We start from the raw sequence: 12,406 nt of genomic DNA on the forward strand, positions 1-12,406 counted from the left end.
CTGCAGTTGAGAAGCTGCAATTGAACAAATTTCCGTCTAGATTGAAATCAATAGGAGTTGTTGAAAGAATTTAGTAACATGATTTACTTCCAATTGTCGATTACTCTTTTAAAATATTACTTCGTTTACGTGTTTTATTCCTTCGTTTTGATGTTATAAAAACTACGTTATTTTCCATTAAATTTTGAATTCTTTTGCAAAAAGAAACCAGTTTTTCAATACTCAACGCAGAGCAATCAATCTACACATTAGAGTATAATTCATTATACTAACACGCACGAGTAAATATTAAACGAGAAAAATACCATACTTCCTCATTTAAAACATCTCTTTAATTTCCAGCTACAAAATGAACACGCAAAACTGATTATTACTCGTACGACGTATAAATAAAAATGTACTTTACACTTGAAACAAAACATGAAATTCGAAAAAGTACAAAAGAAAAAATGAATCAAACATTAAAGAACCAAAATAATTATTTCGTAGCCAACTTATAAAATCCACCAGATACGATTAACAAATGCTCTTTGACTTTTTTATCCAAAAAATGTTTAAGCTGCTGGGCGGATACTTCCTTCGTAGCAGAACCTTGCGAAGCGAACATTTTCAACATTTGATGTATTCTTTCCAACGTTAACGATTCCAAATTGGTCAACATGCCGACGATATAAGACCAAAAAACCTGAAGTTCTTCATCTCTTTGATCTTGAGCTGAAGCGACGGCGCTTTCGGTTTCATCTTCTTCGTATAATATATTCATAGGTATGGCAGGTCTCGGTTTACTATTCAAATTCGAGCTTTCTTCTACGACTACGTAATGATCCGGAGCTGTTTCCATGAGCACTCCTTGAGATTGCCAAAATGATATTTTTCGTCTTAATACTGAGCACGAGACCATTGTTACTTGGCTCAAGTCGGTTAGATGCCATTCACCTGTAAACAGTTCCGTTCTTATTGCTCATATCTTTTATGAAATGACTTCGATTTAAAAATGAAAAAACATACTTTTATCTTGAAAATGCCAAATTATCGTTGCATGAACAGGAGATACGGTCAAGTCTAATTTTCGATCTTTTAATTCGATTTCTAAATTTACTGTGCCCAAGTGAGATTTCCAAGATAAGGTTCGATTACTCTGAAATTCAATGACAATTTTATACGAAGAACTTTTAGTAACTGGATGAAATAAAAATGTATTACCTTATATGTCTCGAATGCTTTTGTATAAACATCTAAATGTTCGGTCACTTTAGCAGGTAATTCTAAATTATTATCTTTAAAGGGAGGCCAGAAATACGCTGAAAGAACCATACCACGAACATGAAATTCCTAAAAAAAAATAATCACTTTTAATAAAATAAATTTGAAACAAAAATTAATTCATTATTTATGATTTATTTACCAAATCTTTAATTCCGTAAGCTGGATCAGATTGCAAATGATTACCAATTCTGAACGAATCGTGAATATCTTTCAACATAACTTCGCATTTATTCAATTCAGAATCACCAAATCTATAAAATAATATCGTATGATTAAAAGATCACAAGAAAATAAAATCATACAGAAAATTTACTAACCTCAATTTCAATAATTCTAGATTCCTAATTTCTTTATCAGTATTGTAGGTAAATTGAGTTAAAAATCGATCAGCTAGTAATTTCCTATATTCATCAATGAATAATTGCCTGCTACCGAAAACATTCACCAGCATCGTAATGATATCCGCAGAATGGTCTCTTTTTTCACTCGTACCTGTAAAAAAACATCTCAATGAATTTACAGAAATTCAAATAATTTATTTCCTTGAGGAAAATGCTGGTACCTGGAACAACTTCGATGGGGTCAGGTACCCAGTTCTCCCAATTTTCCATATCATCTTCAACAGTAGCTACGACATCACACAAGGTTATTTTTTTACAGCCTGTTAATTCATCTGATAAATCAGTAGCTCCTTCTTCGGTTAAACTGGTAACCATGCAATGTACAGTATCTTCACGGTTTCGTAAATACGTTCTGAAAGTTTAGAGTTGAAAATTGGCAATTTTGAAGTATTGTTTCGTTCAAAACGATTAGCCTATATTACCTTATAGGACTCGTAATAGCATCTAAAAGCATTCCTGATGGATCCAATTGCTGTAAAGCGTGAATGGAAGCAATATAGGCAGTCAATATGTCAGGAGTGTTCACTCCAGGATGTAGTAATCTCGTTACAAAAGATCCTTTAGTCTTTTCAATCAACAACGATTGTAGATTATTTCTTTGTAAGCAAATTCGTAAGTCTTCGATGGCGTTATACGAATCCGGATATTCTGAAGAATTAAATCATTAGTGAAATTCGAGACGACTTTGGAAATATGTTGTACTTTACTTACCAACTATAATATTAAACAATTGATCAATTAAGAGCTTGCCATAGGTTTCGTATACGAAATGCAGTAATCTATCTTTGAAAGTTGCTACTATTTTGTCTACAGCTTGTTGTCTCTTCTTCGAATGGATTTTACCAATTTTATAAATTCTCGAAAGCCATACCAAGATTACATCTTTGATCCACTGTAACAAGTTTCTATTAGAATTTCAAATTCTTTGGTAAATTTTCATCTTGTGATTGGAAGAATACTTACTTTCTCAATAGTGTTGATATTGGAAGTATCAAATGCTCCTCGAAAATTTTTATCAACGTGAAATTCAGTCCATTTTTCAACCAACATTGTCAACGTTGATCCGACAAGCTTCTCTAATAGGCCGATTTCACTTAGAACTCTGCAATTGAAAATTTTAGATTATTCCAGCCTAAAATAATAATCTGAAGCCACTTCCCAAATAAAATTACTCACTTGTTTACACAATCGAATGCACCCAAGGCTTGCTTACATTTACAGCAGCTTTGATCCCGATGCTCGGAACATTTAACAATAATTCCAGCTAGAATACAAAAATTTCAGCGTGATTTTACTGCTTCAATCAAATATTGAGATAGGTACAATGAATCGTATATTTACCATGAGCAGGATAACTACAATTACAAAATGCTTTGAATGCTACGCAATAAAAGTTCTGTATAATAGACGAATATCCATTCGGTAAATCGAACAGTATCGTACCGATCAGGGTGATTTTATACGATTCGATAGCGCTTTTTGAAACCGATGTGTTGTTTTCAAACTGAGTATCATTACGTTTGAGTTCTTCTAACTTTTGCAATAAAGGAAGTATTCGCGAAACGGATACGTAAAGATGCTTCACACTCTCTTGAAATTTTCTAAATCCTTCCAAAGTATCACATTTCTCTTTGAAATTATCTACGAACTGAGGAACAACGTTTTTACGAATATCTTCTTCTAGCTTCAGATTTACAAGTTCGTAAGCAAAGTTGAGTAACTTTCTTTCGATCAACAGTTCCTTCAGTTTGTTAAACGGAAGGATATAATCGCTGTTGGGTATTTCTTCATTTCTCTAAAACATACATGAAGGGGGAAAAAATGAAAAATCAACATCAAAATAGTATCGCAATAATGTCGCACTTACCGAGTTCAATATTGGAAATTCATGTAGAAGTGAAAGCCGTACGACGTCGTTTATATTTTCACATTCCATTCTGAACTTATTCAAGTATTTAAATTACCTCAATACATCTTAGAAAGTTCGAATTTATTCAATTTTTTCAGCGGGTTTTTCAGTTTGCATCAATTTTTTTTATCAAAGTTGCATTTTCCTCTTTTCCCCTCCATTCCAAAATTTTGTTTGATAAGACGCGGCCAGTGTGACCAATTACATAGTTTTATATGTTATTTTCTTTTTAAACTTTGAAACTTCAAGTTCTAAACTTCTAAAGCACGTCAAAACGTAAACTTTGAGCTATTCAATTATTTTAGTGACTTTTTTCATTTTTCCCATTGAAATTGATTATTGAACTTTCTTCTCTTTCGCTTCTTTCAGTTCTTTGGCTTCTTTCTAAAATTTCATTTAATCAGAACAGTCAGTGCAGCCAATTGAAGCAATTTTCTTTGTTTTTCTTTGAAATTTTGAATTTTCAACGAACGAACCTCAAAACGTGATAAGTAATACCGCTTTTTGATAATTTAAGTGCAATTTTTGATGAAAAACGTTTGATTTCCTCAAAATTTAGTCACCGAGGGTATCAAAATTCACAACTCAGAACTATAATCCGCGAATGAACGTCTAGAATTATGTTCTTGACGTAAAATTCAGACAACCATCATTCGTACAATTCGTACAATTTACCAATATCTAGTTTCCTTCAAGTCAACTGTTGATTTGAAAATAGATTTTCCATGGCCGGAAATAGCGATATTGAGATGCAGGTATCCTCCGAAGGGAATATCGATAAATGCCGACAGCTGGCAAAGAAGCATTTTGATCTCGTAAGTAAATCATCATCACTCTAACTCAGTATCTTTCACTTTATAATATCTGTTTTTTTTCAGGATCTGTACAGCACGGCGTTATTTTGGGCAGACAAAGTGTCCTCTTTGAGTAATAACGAACCTCGAGACGTATATTTTCAAGCAAGATGTGTCTATGCGATGAAGCAGTATCGCAGAGCTATTTTATTGGTACAGAATATGGGTTTGGATAAGGTAATAATGTGGTAAAACAAATTTACAGTATTGCACAATTCTCCTCGAGTTATTATATCGATTATTTATTCCACAGACTGATATTTATTGCCGATACATTGTGATAAAATGTTTAATCGAAGTGAAAGAATACTCCGAAGCTCTAAGTATGTTGATGAATGAAGACGTCGCTGATAAAAAACACTCTACAACTTCTCGTACGTTTAACAACTTGGATCAAGACTCGTTACATAACCTTTTCAATGTACCGGAAGAAGAATGTGGAAGTGTAAGATTCATTAACTTTATTTAGCTGTCATTTCCCTCAGATTTTATAGCATTTGATGTGTTACAGTTACGAAGCGCTTTGTTAACGTTGAAAGGTCAAGTTTACGAAGCACTGGATAATCGAAATTTAGCTACTGATTGTTATAAAGAAGCTCTGCGTAATAATATCAACTGTTTCGAGGCTCTGAATGCATTGCTGCAACATGGTTTATTGACTAGTTTAGAAGGTATCCATCGCTCTAACAACTTGATACATTTAATTTTCACGAGTATTTTTACCACTGCTGTTGTTGTTTTTTTTTCAGCTCAAAATTTATTAGAATCATTCACGTCTCAAGAAAACAACGACAGCGTCGAAGATGTAATTACCAAACCGCTTTATCAAACTTTACTGAAATCTTATATCGGCGATAGTCTGTTACCTCCGGATGTTTCAATTACGTTAGTACCAGCTCTTGAAACAAATCCTGATGTACTTGCTTCAGAAGCGGAAAGATTATATTATAATTGTTCTTATAAAGAATGCATCGAATTGACTGAAATGTAAGTTGAGAAGGTTGAGCTTTCTAGCATTTTGATCTGATGAATTTTCTGTCATAGCTGCCATTTCTTTTTTACAGGGTATTGAAAAAAGACAGATATCATACGGGTTGTTTAATGACTCATATCGCCTGTTCGGTTGAACTTGGATACAGTAATAGTGAGTATTTGCCCGAGAGATGTTCAAATCCATCATTCTGTGCTCATTTGAAATTCAATTTTTGCAGAATTATTCTACTTGGCTCACGAATTAGTTGATGTACATCCCGAAGCAGCGATATCGTGGCTGGCTGTAGGATGCTATTATTATTTAATAGGGAAACACGATTCGGCTAGAAGGTATTTGAGCAAAGCGACATTGGTTGATAACATGTTCGGTGCAGCTTGGTTAGCATATGGGCACTCATTTGCCGCAGATAATGAACACGATCAAGCGATGGCTGCGTATTTTAAGGCTTCGCAACTCATGAAAGGGTATGAATATTTTTTGCAAAATTTGTCTATGTACTTTGAAATGGATTTTAATTAGATTTCTAATTCCAGATGTTATTTACCATTATTGTATATTGGATTAGAATGCGGATTAACGAGTAATACAGTATTAGCAAATAGGTATTTCCAAGAAGCGAGGCTTCTAGCTCCTAAAGATCCATTTGTGATGCATGAAATGGGTGTCATAGCGTATCAAAATCATAGGTAAAAATCGAATTCACTCAAATTGTTTTTTTTTTGCTGCTTGTTCGATAACGAAAATTGATTATGATTATTTTAATATAGATTCGATAAAGCTGAACATTACTTTTTGGAGACATTGAACCGCTTGAAAGAAATAAAAGAACCTTTACTAGCGAATAAATGGGAACCTTTGTTCAATAATTTAGGACACGTTTCGAGAAAATTAAAAAAACACGATAAAGCTCTAGAATACCACCAACAAGTACGTCAATTTTCATCGTTGTGAATTTATTTAGCGTGATTTTATTCAACGTGGATTTTTTTCAGGCTTTATTATTTTCCCCGTTGAACGCATCTACGTTAACTTCAATCGGTTTAGTTCATTCGTTATGTGGCAATATCAGCGAAGCTGTTGAAGCATTGCATAAATCATTAGGACTTCGCAGAAACGATTCGTTCACGACCACTTTACTTAATTACGTAATTGAGCAGTTGGTTGATCACGAGGAACCGTTTGAAGGTACGTTTCAGTCCAATGGGTAAAAAGTGCTCTAAAAATCAAACTTGGCTTACATGCTTGGGGTCCCAAAAATGTGTTTTAGCATTTTTGAAAAATTGTGGTCCCAAAATTGGGTTATTATCTTCAATTCGAAAAGGTATCATGCGACCTATCAAAATGGTTCAACATTTCGTGAGAGAATGAAAAATTCCATCAATTATAACTTTTTTGAGCTTTTTAAAAGAGTTTTGAGTTCATAAGTTCATTATTTCTAAATTCTGTAAAAAGGGTCATGTGACCTATCAAAATGAGTTGAAATTTCGCGAAAAATTCAAATATTTTGATGAAAATGCTTTTCAGGCACTTTTGAAGAATTTCGAGCCCAAAATGAAGTTCACGATTTTTGGAAGTTTGAAAAATTTGTCATGCTACATATCAAAATGAGTTAATATTCCAGAAGATAATCAATAATTTATAATATCAGAACTTTTTGAAAGTTTTTGAAAAATCACAGCTTTGAAATTTGGTTAAATTTTGAAAACTTTCAATGTATTGATAAAGTTATTTTTTGGAGGTTGGTGTTGTTTACGCTCCACCGTCCTATTGTGCAACTACGAAAATCTGAAATACGTATTTTCTGACATAATAAACCTATGCCTTTAAAAATGAAAAGCCACCTGAATGTTTTTGGGCCGCAAAAATGCCAACCAATCGAACACTTTTTGCCGGTTAGACTGTAAAGTACTGTATTATGTTCATGATTCAGAAGAAATGTTTATAAAATGAGCTTCTCTTTCAGGATCTGAGTTAGTGGAGAGTATTAAAATAACGAGCGAAGAACATAAACCCAAGTTTAAGAAGACTGCTTGGACTCAGAATCCGGAGAGTTCTGTTGTATCGTTCGAAGAAAATGATCCGATGAATAATGATAACGATCAGAATTACTCCGCTCTTAGTATAGATACCGATATGTAAATTGATCATTTTTTCTCACAGATTTTACTTCGCAACATAAGAAAAATGATCCCGAAGAGCTCCGTATCATCGTATAGGTCTCGTAACATTCGTCCTGAATCGAGATTATCGCATAAGTACTTTGAAATAATGCGCAAGATTTACTGGTGAAGAATCTACTCAATTAATCGTTGAATATTCAACTGCGAAACACCCTTCCCCCTCCACTCAGTGACTAATTTTTGCCACCCTCGTTGAGAAAACGTGATCGAATAGAACAGTGTACAATCTTGTGTCGCTTTTGATGGGAATACAATGTGTACTAGTCAAAATGTAGTGCGACAGTTACGAATGAAGTCAAGTACATAGTTCAATTTTTGGTTTTTTTGGTTGTCAGTCACAGATGGAATTGGAATTTTCTCTGATGGATTCAAAGTCCTCACTCATTGTAATTCATTAGGTTGCTTTATTGAATCGAAGCTATGAGCTACGTATTATGGTGAAATGGGACATGGTTTGTCATCGTCCTCATTCCTCATTCTGAACAAAATTTTGTATTAGACTATTTTTATTGTCGATTTTGTATTGGTATTTTGATGGAAAACGTTCGTTTTCATCTGATAATGTTTCCTTTTCAAAATATAATTATTCGTTTGTTACATATTTTCTTGAAATTTTCTTTCGTTTTTCAGAACTGAAACGCTCGCTTGTTCTTCGAAAAGAAAATTTAACTTCTGTGTTGAGTTGAATAAAAGTTCAAAAAGTTGACATGATTGATGATTATGTCGAGATTATTTCTTTTTCATTATTATTCGAATTTTCTTTGCTATTATTATTTTATCCTTGCAACAGAACTTGAATTTTACGAAAAGAGAAAGAAAATTTGGATAAAAACTAAAGTATAACTCAAACCGTCTATACTAGCGCTCCATTCGACTACTTTTGGTAGTACATTAATGTAGGTATTTCTCTCCCCCTCCACTCGAATATCCAATCAGATCATTTTTCCACCTGTTTACCTATTTCACATTGAAAACCTGTCATCCATTGCGCATTCCAATGAATTGTTATTACTCCAGTAGAGTGGCAGTGTCTGTTGTAATCCCGTGAATATTTGATTTGGGTGTTGGTGTTGTACCTGGTTGTTGCTTGTTTACAGTTAGTATGAGTAATTATTTCTTTCGATAAAGTTTTATAATTGTAAAAGTATAAAATAATAGTTAATAATTTCATTTAAATAGTTAAAAGTTAATCGTTTGTGTAGGTGATTTAAAATCATACATAAGTATCAAGTGATTGTTGCGTGATTGTTGTTTGTGCGAATTGTTTGGAAGTTATGTCATACTTTTTTACATTCCGGTGACCGAATCATTTCAACATCACAAAGACAGGTAAAAATAATCTATTAAAATTATTACTCTACTTCGTAGCATCACTTCTGTCAAAATAATCTCGTATGTTTTAGTTAAATATTCTAATTCTTCGGTATGATAATGCGATCTCATTCACTCCCTTGTATTGTTGTAGTCGACGACTTGAGAACACTTTCGTTGTAATGCTTTCAAATTTCAGATTTCGATAATTTGTTGAAATCATAATATTCCATCTTATTCTGAAACTGTGCTGAAAACCGTAACATAGAATCGAGATTCGTTGTGGATCAGTTGCTGAGATTTAATTACCGCGTAATGTGTTGTTTACACTATTAGCACGAATGTTTACCAATGTGCTAAGAATTGCTGTACATATATTCGATGGGTTGAAAACACCTTGGAAAATATACCACGTACGAGTATCAAATTTCATTATTAAGTATCTTGAAATTGAACGAACTCCATATCGATACCGTAGCATTACCGGCATCGTAGTATAGCCGAATTTCCACCGATCAATAATTCAATACTCGAATTGCCAACAATACGATCAACTGGTTTCTAAGAAAGCTTCTATTTCGGTATTCGGTTTACAAGAGGTATCGAAGATTTGCGTACAGAATTTTAAATAGTGTTCGGAGTGTTGAGAATCATGATTCGAGTACCGACGATAGAACTATGTAGAACTGCATTACAAATTTACAATTTGGTTACATTTTAATGCAAACTGAAACTGACTTGTCGAAATCGACTCTTCGTATTTATTTCACGCTTGATTTATTTTAATTGATTGTGGGTGTTTTTCGCATCATCACGATTACAATTTGTCAGTGACTAATTATGTTTCGGTTTGAAAATTTAAATACGCTCGGTTTAATTAGATGGTATGTGATCGAAGCTGGATGTGCCGATGACATTTTATTTTCAGGTTTTGTTTTTTCCATAAGGTTTGATTTTGGTTTACCTCTGCCTACATAGCTACTAGGTGAATAACCGTAACGTGTGGATGAGATTTATATACAGTATGGAGTTTTATTTGTACTTTGTTCGGATCTGAGAGAGGAATTCTGTCTGATTCTGTTTGATTGCAGGTGATTTATGGGTCTATTAATAGGATGTAATGGCAGTAAATTGGCTAATTATTGAAGTTTCGCATGTTGGTGGTTGGAATAAAGAATGTTTGTTTATAGATCAGAATGCACGAGTCGTACATCCGATATGAGGTGGGTGTTGTTTAGAAGTTTCGTTTATTTGTCATCTCAATTTTTGAAATTGTTGTATATTATGTTATTATGATAAAATAATTCCGTTTTTGTTTTTCCTTCGAAAAGTTATACTGGAAGCCTTGTCACTTCCTCCGAAAGTTGAAAAAAATGAAGAAAAAAAATCAGTTCACCAAACATTTTTTATTTCTGCGTCCAAATTTATCTTACTAAGGATAAGGAACGTTATGATGTGTCCCCCCCCTCACCACAGGATTTGGGTAGAAAGTGATCTCAGTGTAGGTAGCCTTTGGCCCAAGCACCACACAATTAAAATTTTAGCTGCCAGTTTTGAGTTTTATTAGCTCCTATAATAAAATTTTGAATTTTGAAATTTTTTTAAGATCGCTAACGCGACGCTCAGGTTTTTCTCACGGCGTTGTCGTGGGAAAATTCTGACCCACGCTGACCAACGGACTTCTTTCATTTTCCTTTCCCATTCAACTAAATTTTTCATACTACATATGTACATACGGGGTGCCCAAAAATATCGAGCACCCCAAAGAAAGTTTTTCATTAAAAATATAGGTTGGCAACGTGAAATAGATGCAGATTGGTGGAATGTTATCTCTCCAGTCCAACAACCAATCATGTGATCATTCACTGTGACCAACCAAAGTATTTTAGTAGAAAACTTTTTTAGGGGTGCTCGATATTTCTGGGCATCCTGTACATAGTAATTATATGTACCTATCTTTCAAAGATTATTCAAATTCATTATTTTTGATGAAAATTTGAATAATTTTCGAAAGATATGTTGTATGAAAAAGTTAGTTCAATGGAAAAATGACCCCCGAAATCATGATCTCTCTTTTTTTAAAAAAAAACCTCCCTCAAGCCTTCAAAAAATGTAAAAATGTCAGCTTTTTTGTATACAGACTTCCGAATTTGAGAAAAATCAACGTAATTAGGGCTTGAATAAAAACAAAGTGCTAATTTCCTTCATTTTATGTATACTTACTACAATCTTAGTGTCAGAATTTTTCCAAGAAATCCTGCTTGCACAAAAACCTTCTTTGGGACTCCAGAAATGTTGATCCTTTCATATAAAGAACCCTCAAAATTGCAAAAAATTTGAAATAAATTCTTTCAATTTGAATTCTTTTTTTAATTTTTGATTTTTATGTCAAAATTTCTCTACATACAGGTACCCGGTATTTAAGAATTGGGGTGCAGAGGTAGAGGTCAAGTCCATCTTTTTCGTCATCCAAGAAGAGGGGAAGAGGGTATAAGAGGGTCAAAACTATTGAATATTGTTTTTCCAATGAAAGTGGATAAAATCCATGGACAAGAATGAAAAAAAAATGAAAATTTCAGCTTTTTCGATTTTTCTTATTTTTTGAGGGTGCTCAAAGTTCCACCTTTTTATCATCTGTAGGGGGAAAGGGTGAAACTATAGGAGTACTTTTCTGATAAGAACATAGATCAAATCAAAGAATTGAGATCGTGAAACATGACAATAATTTTAATTTTGAAATTTTCCAATTTTTTGGATTTTTGGGGACTTTTTAAACATTTTAACACGACTCAATTTCGAGGGGGGGGGGAATTTTCAGAGGATTTTTTTTTCATAAAAATGAACAATTTTAGGGAGTGGTGGTAAAACAAATCGAGAAAAGTTTCTCACAAACGTAAATAAAAAGTGCTAATTTTTGGAAAATCACGAATTAATTACTGTAATTTCAAACGTATATTTTTTGGGCATATACAATTTGGGCACATTCTCACTCCTGGCATACAAACTGGGCACACTGCTAGAAATCGCCGTCTAATGACACATACAAATTGGGCACATACAAACTGGGCACACTAGAAAAAAAAGAACGAAAAGAGCACATACAAACTGGGCACACAGGAAAGAATGAACCTCGCATTTAAAACTTTTATTTAAAAACTTGAATGTAAAAAATGTAGGAACCATTCAAACAAGAGGATGGTTGTGCTCATTTTTGGCTGTTCGGTAATTACAAACGTGGTCCCCATAGTTTTCAGATTCGAAGAGCACTTCCTGTTCGCACACCGCCAATGCTGTTCTCCAGTCAATTTCAGCAATCGTCCCTTGGTAAATTTAAAATTACCATACCACAAAACGTCTTTTTCACGCACTGATTTCGATAAAACGACACATTCACTCATTTTAAAAGAATTTTCGAATAAGAATAAATACAGAACATAGTTTGAAGCTCTCGTAATTGATACTGACATACTGACAATAGGTAAATATGGTGA

The 12,406-nt window shown here is 33.5% G+C and overlaps 3 protein-coding genes across 8 annotated transcripts in view; 2 read left to right on the forward strand and 1 right to left on the reverse strand.

Annotated features, from left to right (window-relative positions):
• Positions 1–310: 310 nt before the first annotated feature.
• Positions 311–3,749, reverse strand: morula (anaphase promoting complex subunit morula). Its single transcript, XM_065355392.1, has 12 exons — positions 3,535–3,749; positions 3,009–3,462; positions 2,844–2,931; positions 2,631–2,769; positions 2,379–2,559; positions 2,090–2,315; positions 1,829–2,019; positions 1,584–1,758; positions 1,406–1,517; positions 1,204–1,332; positions 1,009–1,138; positions 311–936 (listed from the first exon to the last, which is right to left on the reverse strand). The coding sequence occupies exons 1-12, from the start codon at positions 3,601–3,603 to the stop codon at positions 479–481; spliced, it is 2,352 nt and encodes a 783-aa protein (XP_065211464.1). The 5' UTR covers positions 3,604–3,749; the 3' UTR covers positions 311–478.
• Positions 3,750–4,009: 260 nt separating this feature from the next.
• On the forward strand, positions 4,010–8,205 carry LOC135839388 (cell division cycle protein 16 homolog). The gene is made up of 11 exons (XM_065355393.1): positions 4,010–4,391; positions 4,455–4,607; positions 4,684–4,875; positions 4,942–5,101; positions 5,180–5,417; positions 5,495–5,574; positions 5,642–5,888; positions 5,958–6,110; positions 6,192–6,351; positions 6,417–6,609; positions 7,388–8,205. Exons 1-11 carry the CDS (start codon positions 4,302–4,304, stop codon positions 7,561–7,563), a joined length of 1,842 nt encoding a protein of 613 aa, XP_065211465.1. The 5' UTR covers positions 4,010–4,301; the 3' UTR covers positions 7,564–8,205.
• Positions 8,206–8,547: 342 nt separating this feature from the next.
• The window catches only part of cora (coracle), a 69,395-nt gene continuing 65,536 nt past the window's right edge, over positions 8,548–12,406 (forward strand). For 5 of the 6 annotated variants that reach the window (XM_065355385.1, XM_065355388.1, XM_065355390.1 and 2 more), the window contains exons 1-2: positions 8,548–8,700; positions 8,807–8,933. The gene's annotated coding sequence lies outside the window, so the exon portion shown is untranslated. The other variant, XM_065355387.1, reaches the window with a different exon arrangement.

Source organism: Planococcus citri, chromosome 3 (genome assembly GCF_950023065.1).
Source record: "Planococcus citri chromosome 3, ihPlaCitr1.1, whole genome shotgun sequence".
Classification (NCBI taxonomy): Eukaryota; Metazoa; Arthropoda; class Insecta; order Hemiptera; family Pseudococcidae; genus Planococcus; species Planococcus citri.

Bases quoted from the DNA above. Each gene is read 5' to 3' on its own strand.
- LOC135839388 (XM_065355393.1), top strand. From the start codon at position 4,302: ATGGCCGGAAATAGCGATATTGAGATGCAGGTATCCTCCGAAGGGAAT. The intron at 4,392-4,454 runs GTAAGTAAATCA...GTTTTTTTTCAG, and splicing joins CAAAGAAGCATTTTGATCTC to GATCTGTACAGCACGGCGTT. The intron at 4,876-4,941 runs GTAAGATTCATT...GATGTGTTACAG, and splicing joins CGGAAGAAGAATGTGGAAGT to TTACGAAGCGCTTTGTTAAC.
- morula (XM_065355392.1), bottom strand. From the start codon at position 3,603: ATGGAATGTGAAAATATAAACGACGTCGTACGGCTTTCACTTCTACAT. The intron at 2,020-2,089 runs GTAATATAGGCT...CTAAACTTTCAG, and splicing joins GCTATTACGAGTCCTATAAG to AACGTATTTACGAAACCGTG. The intron at 1,333-1,405 runs GTAAATAAATCA...ATTTTTTTTTAG, and splicing joins CTTACGGAATTAAAGATTTG to GAATTTCATGTTCGTGGTAT.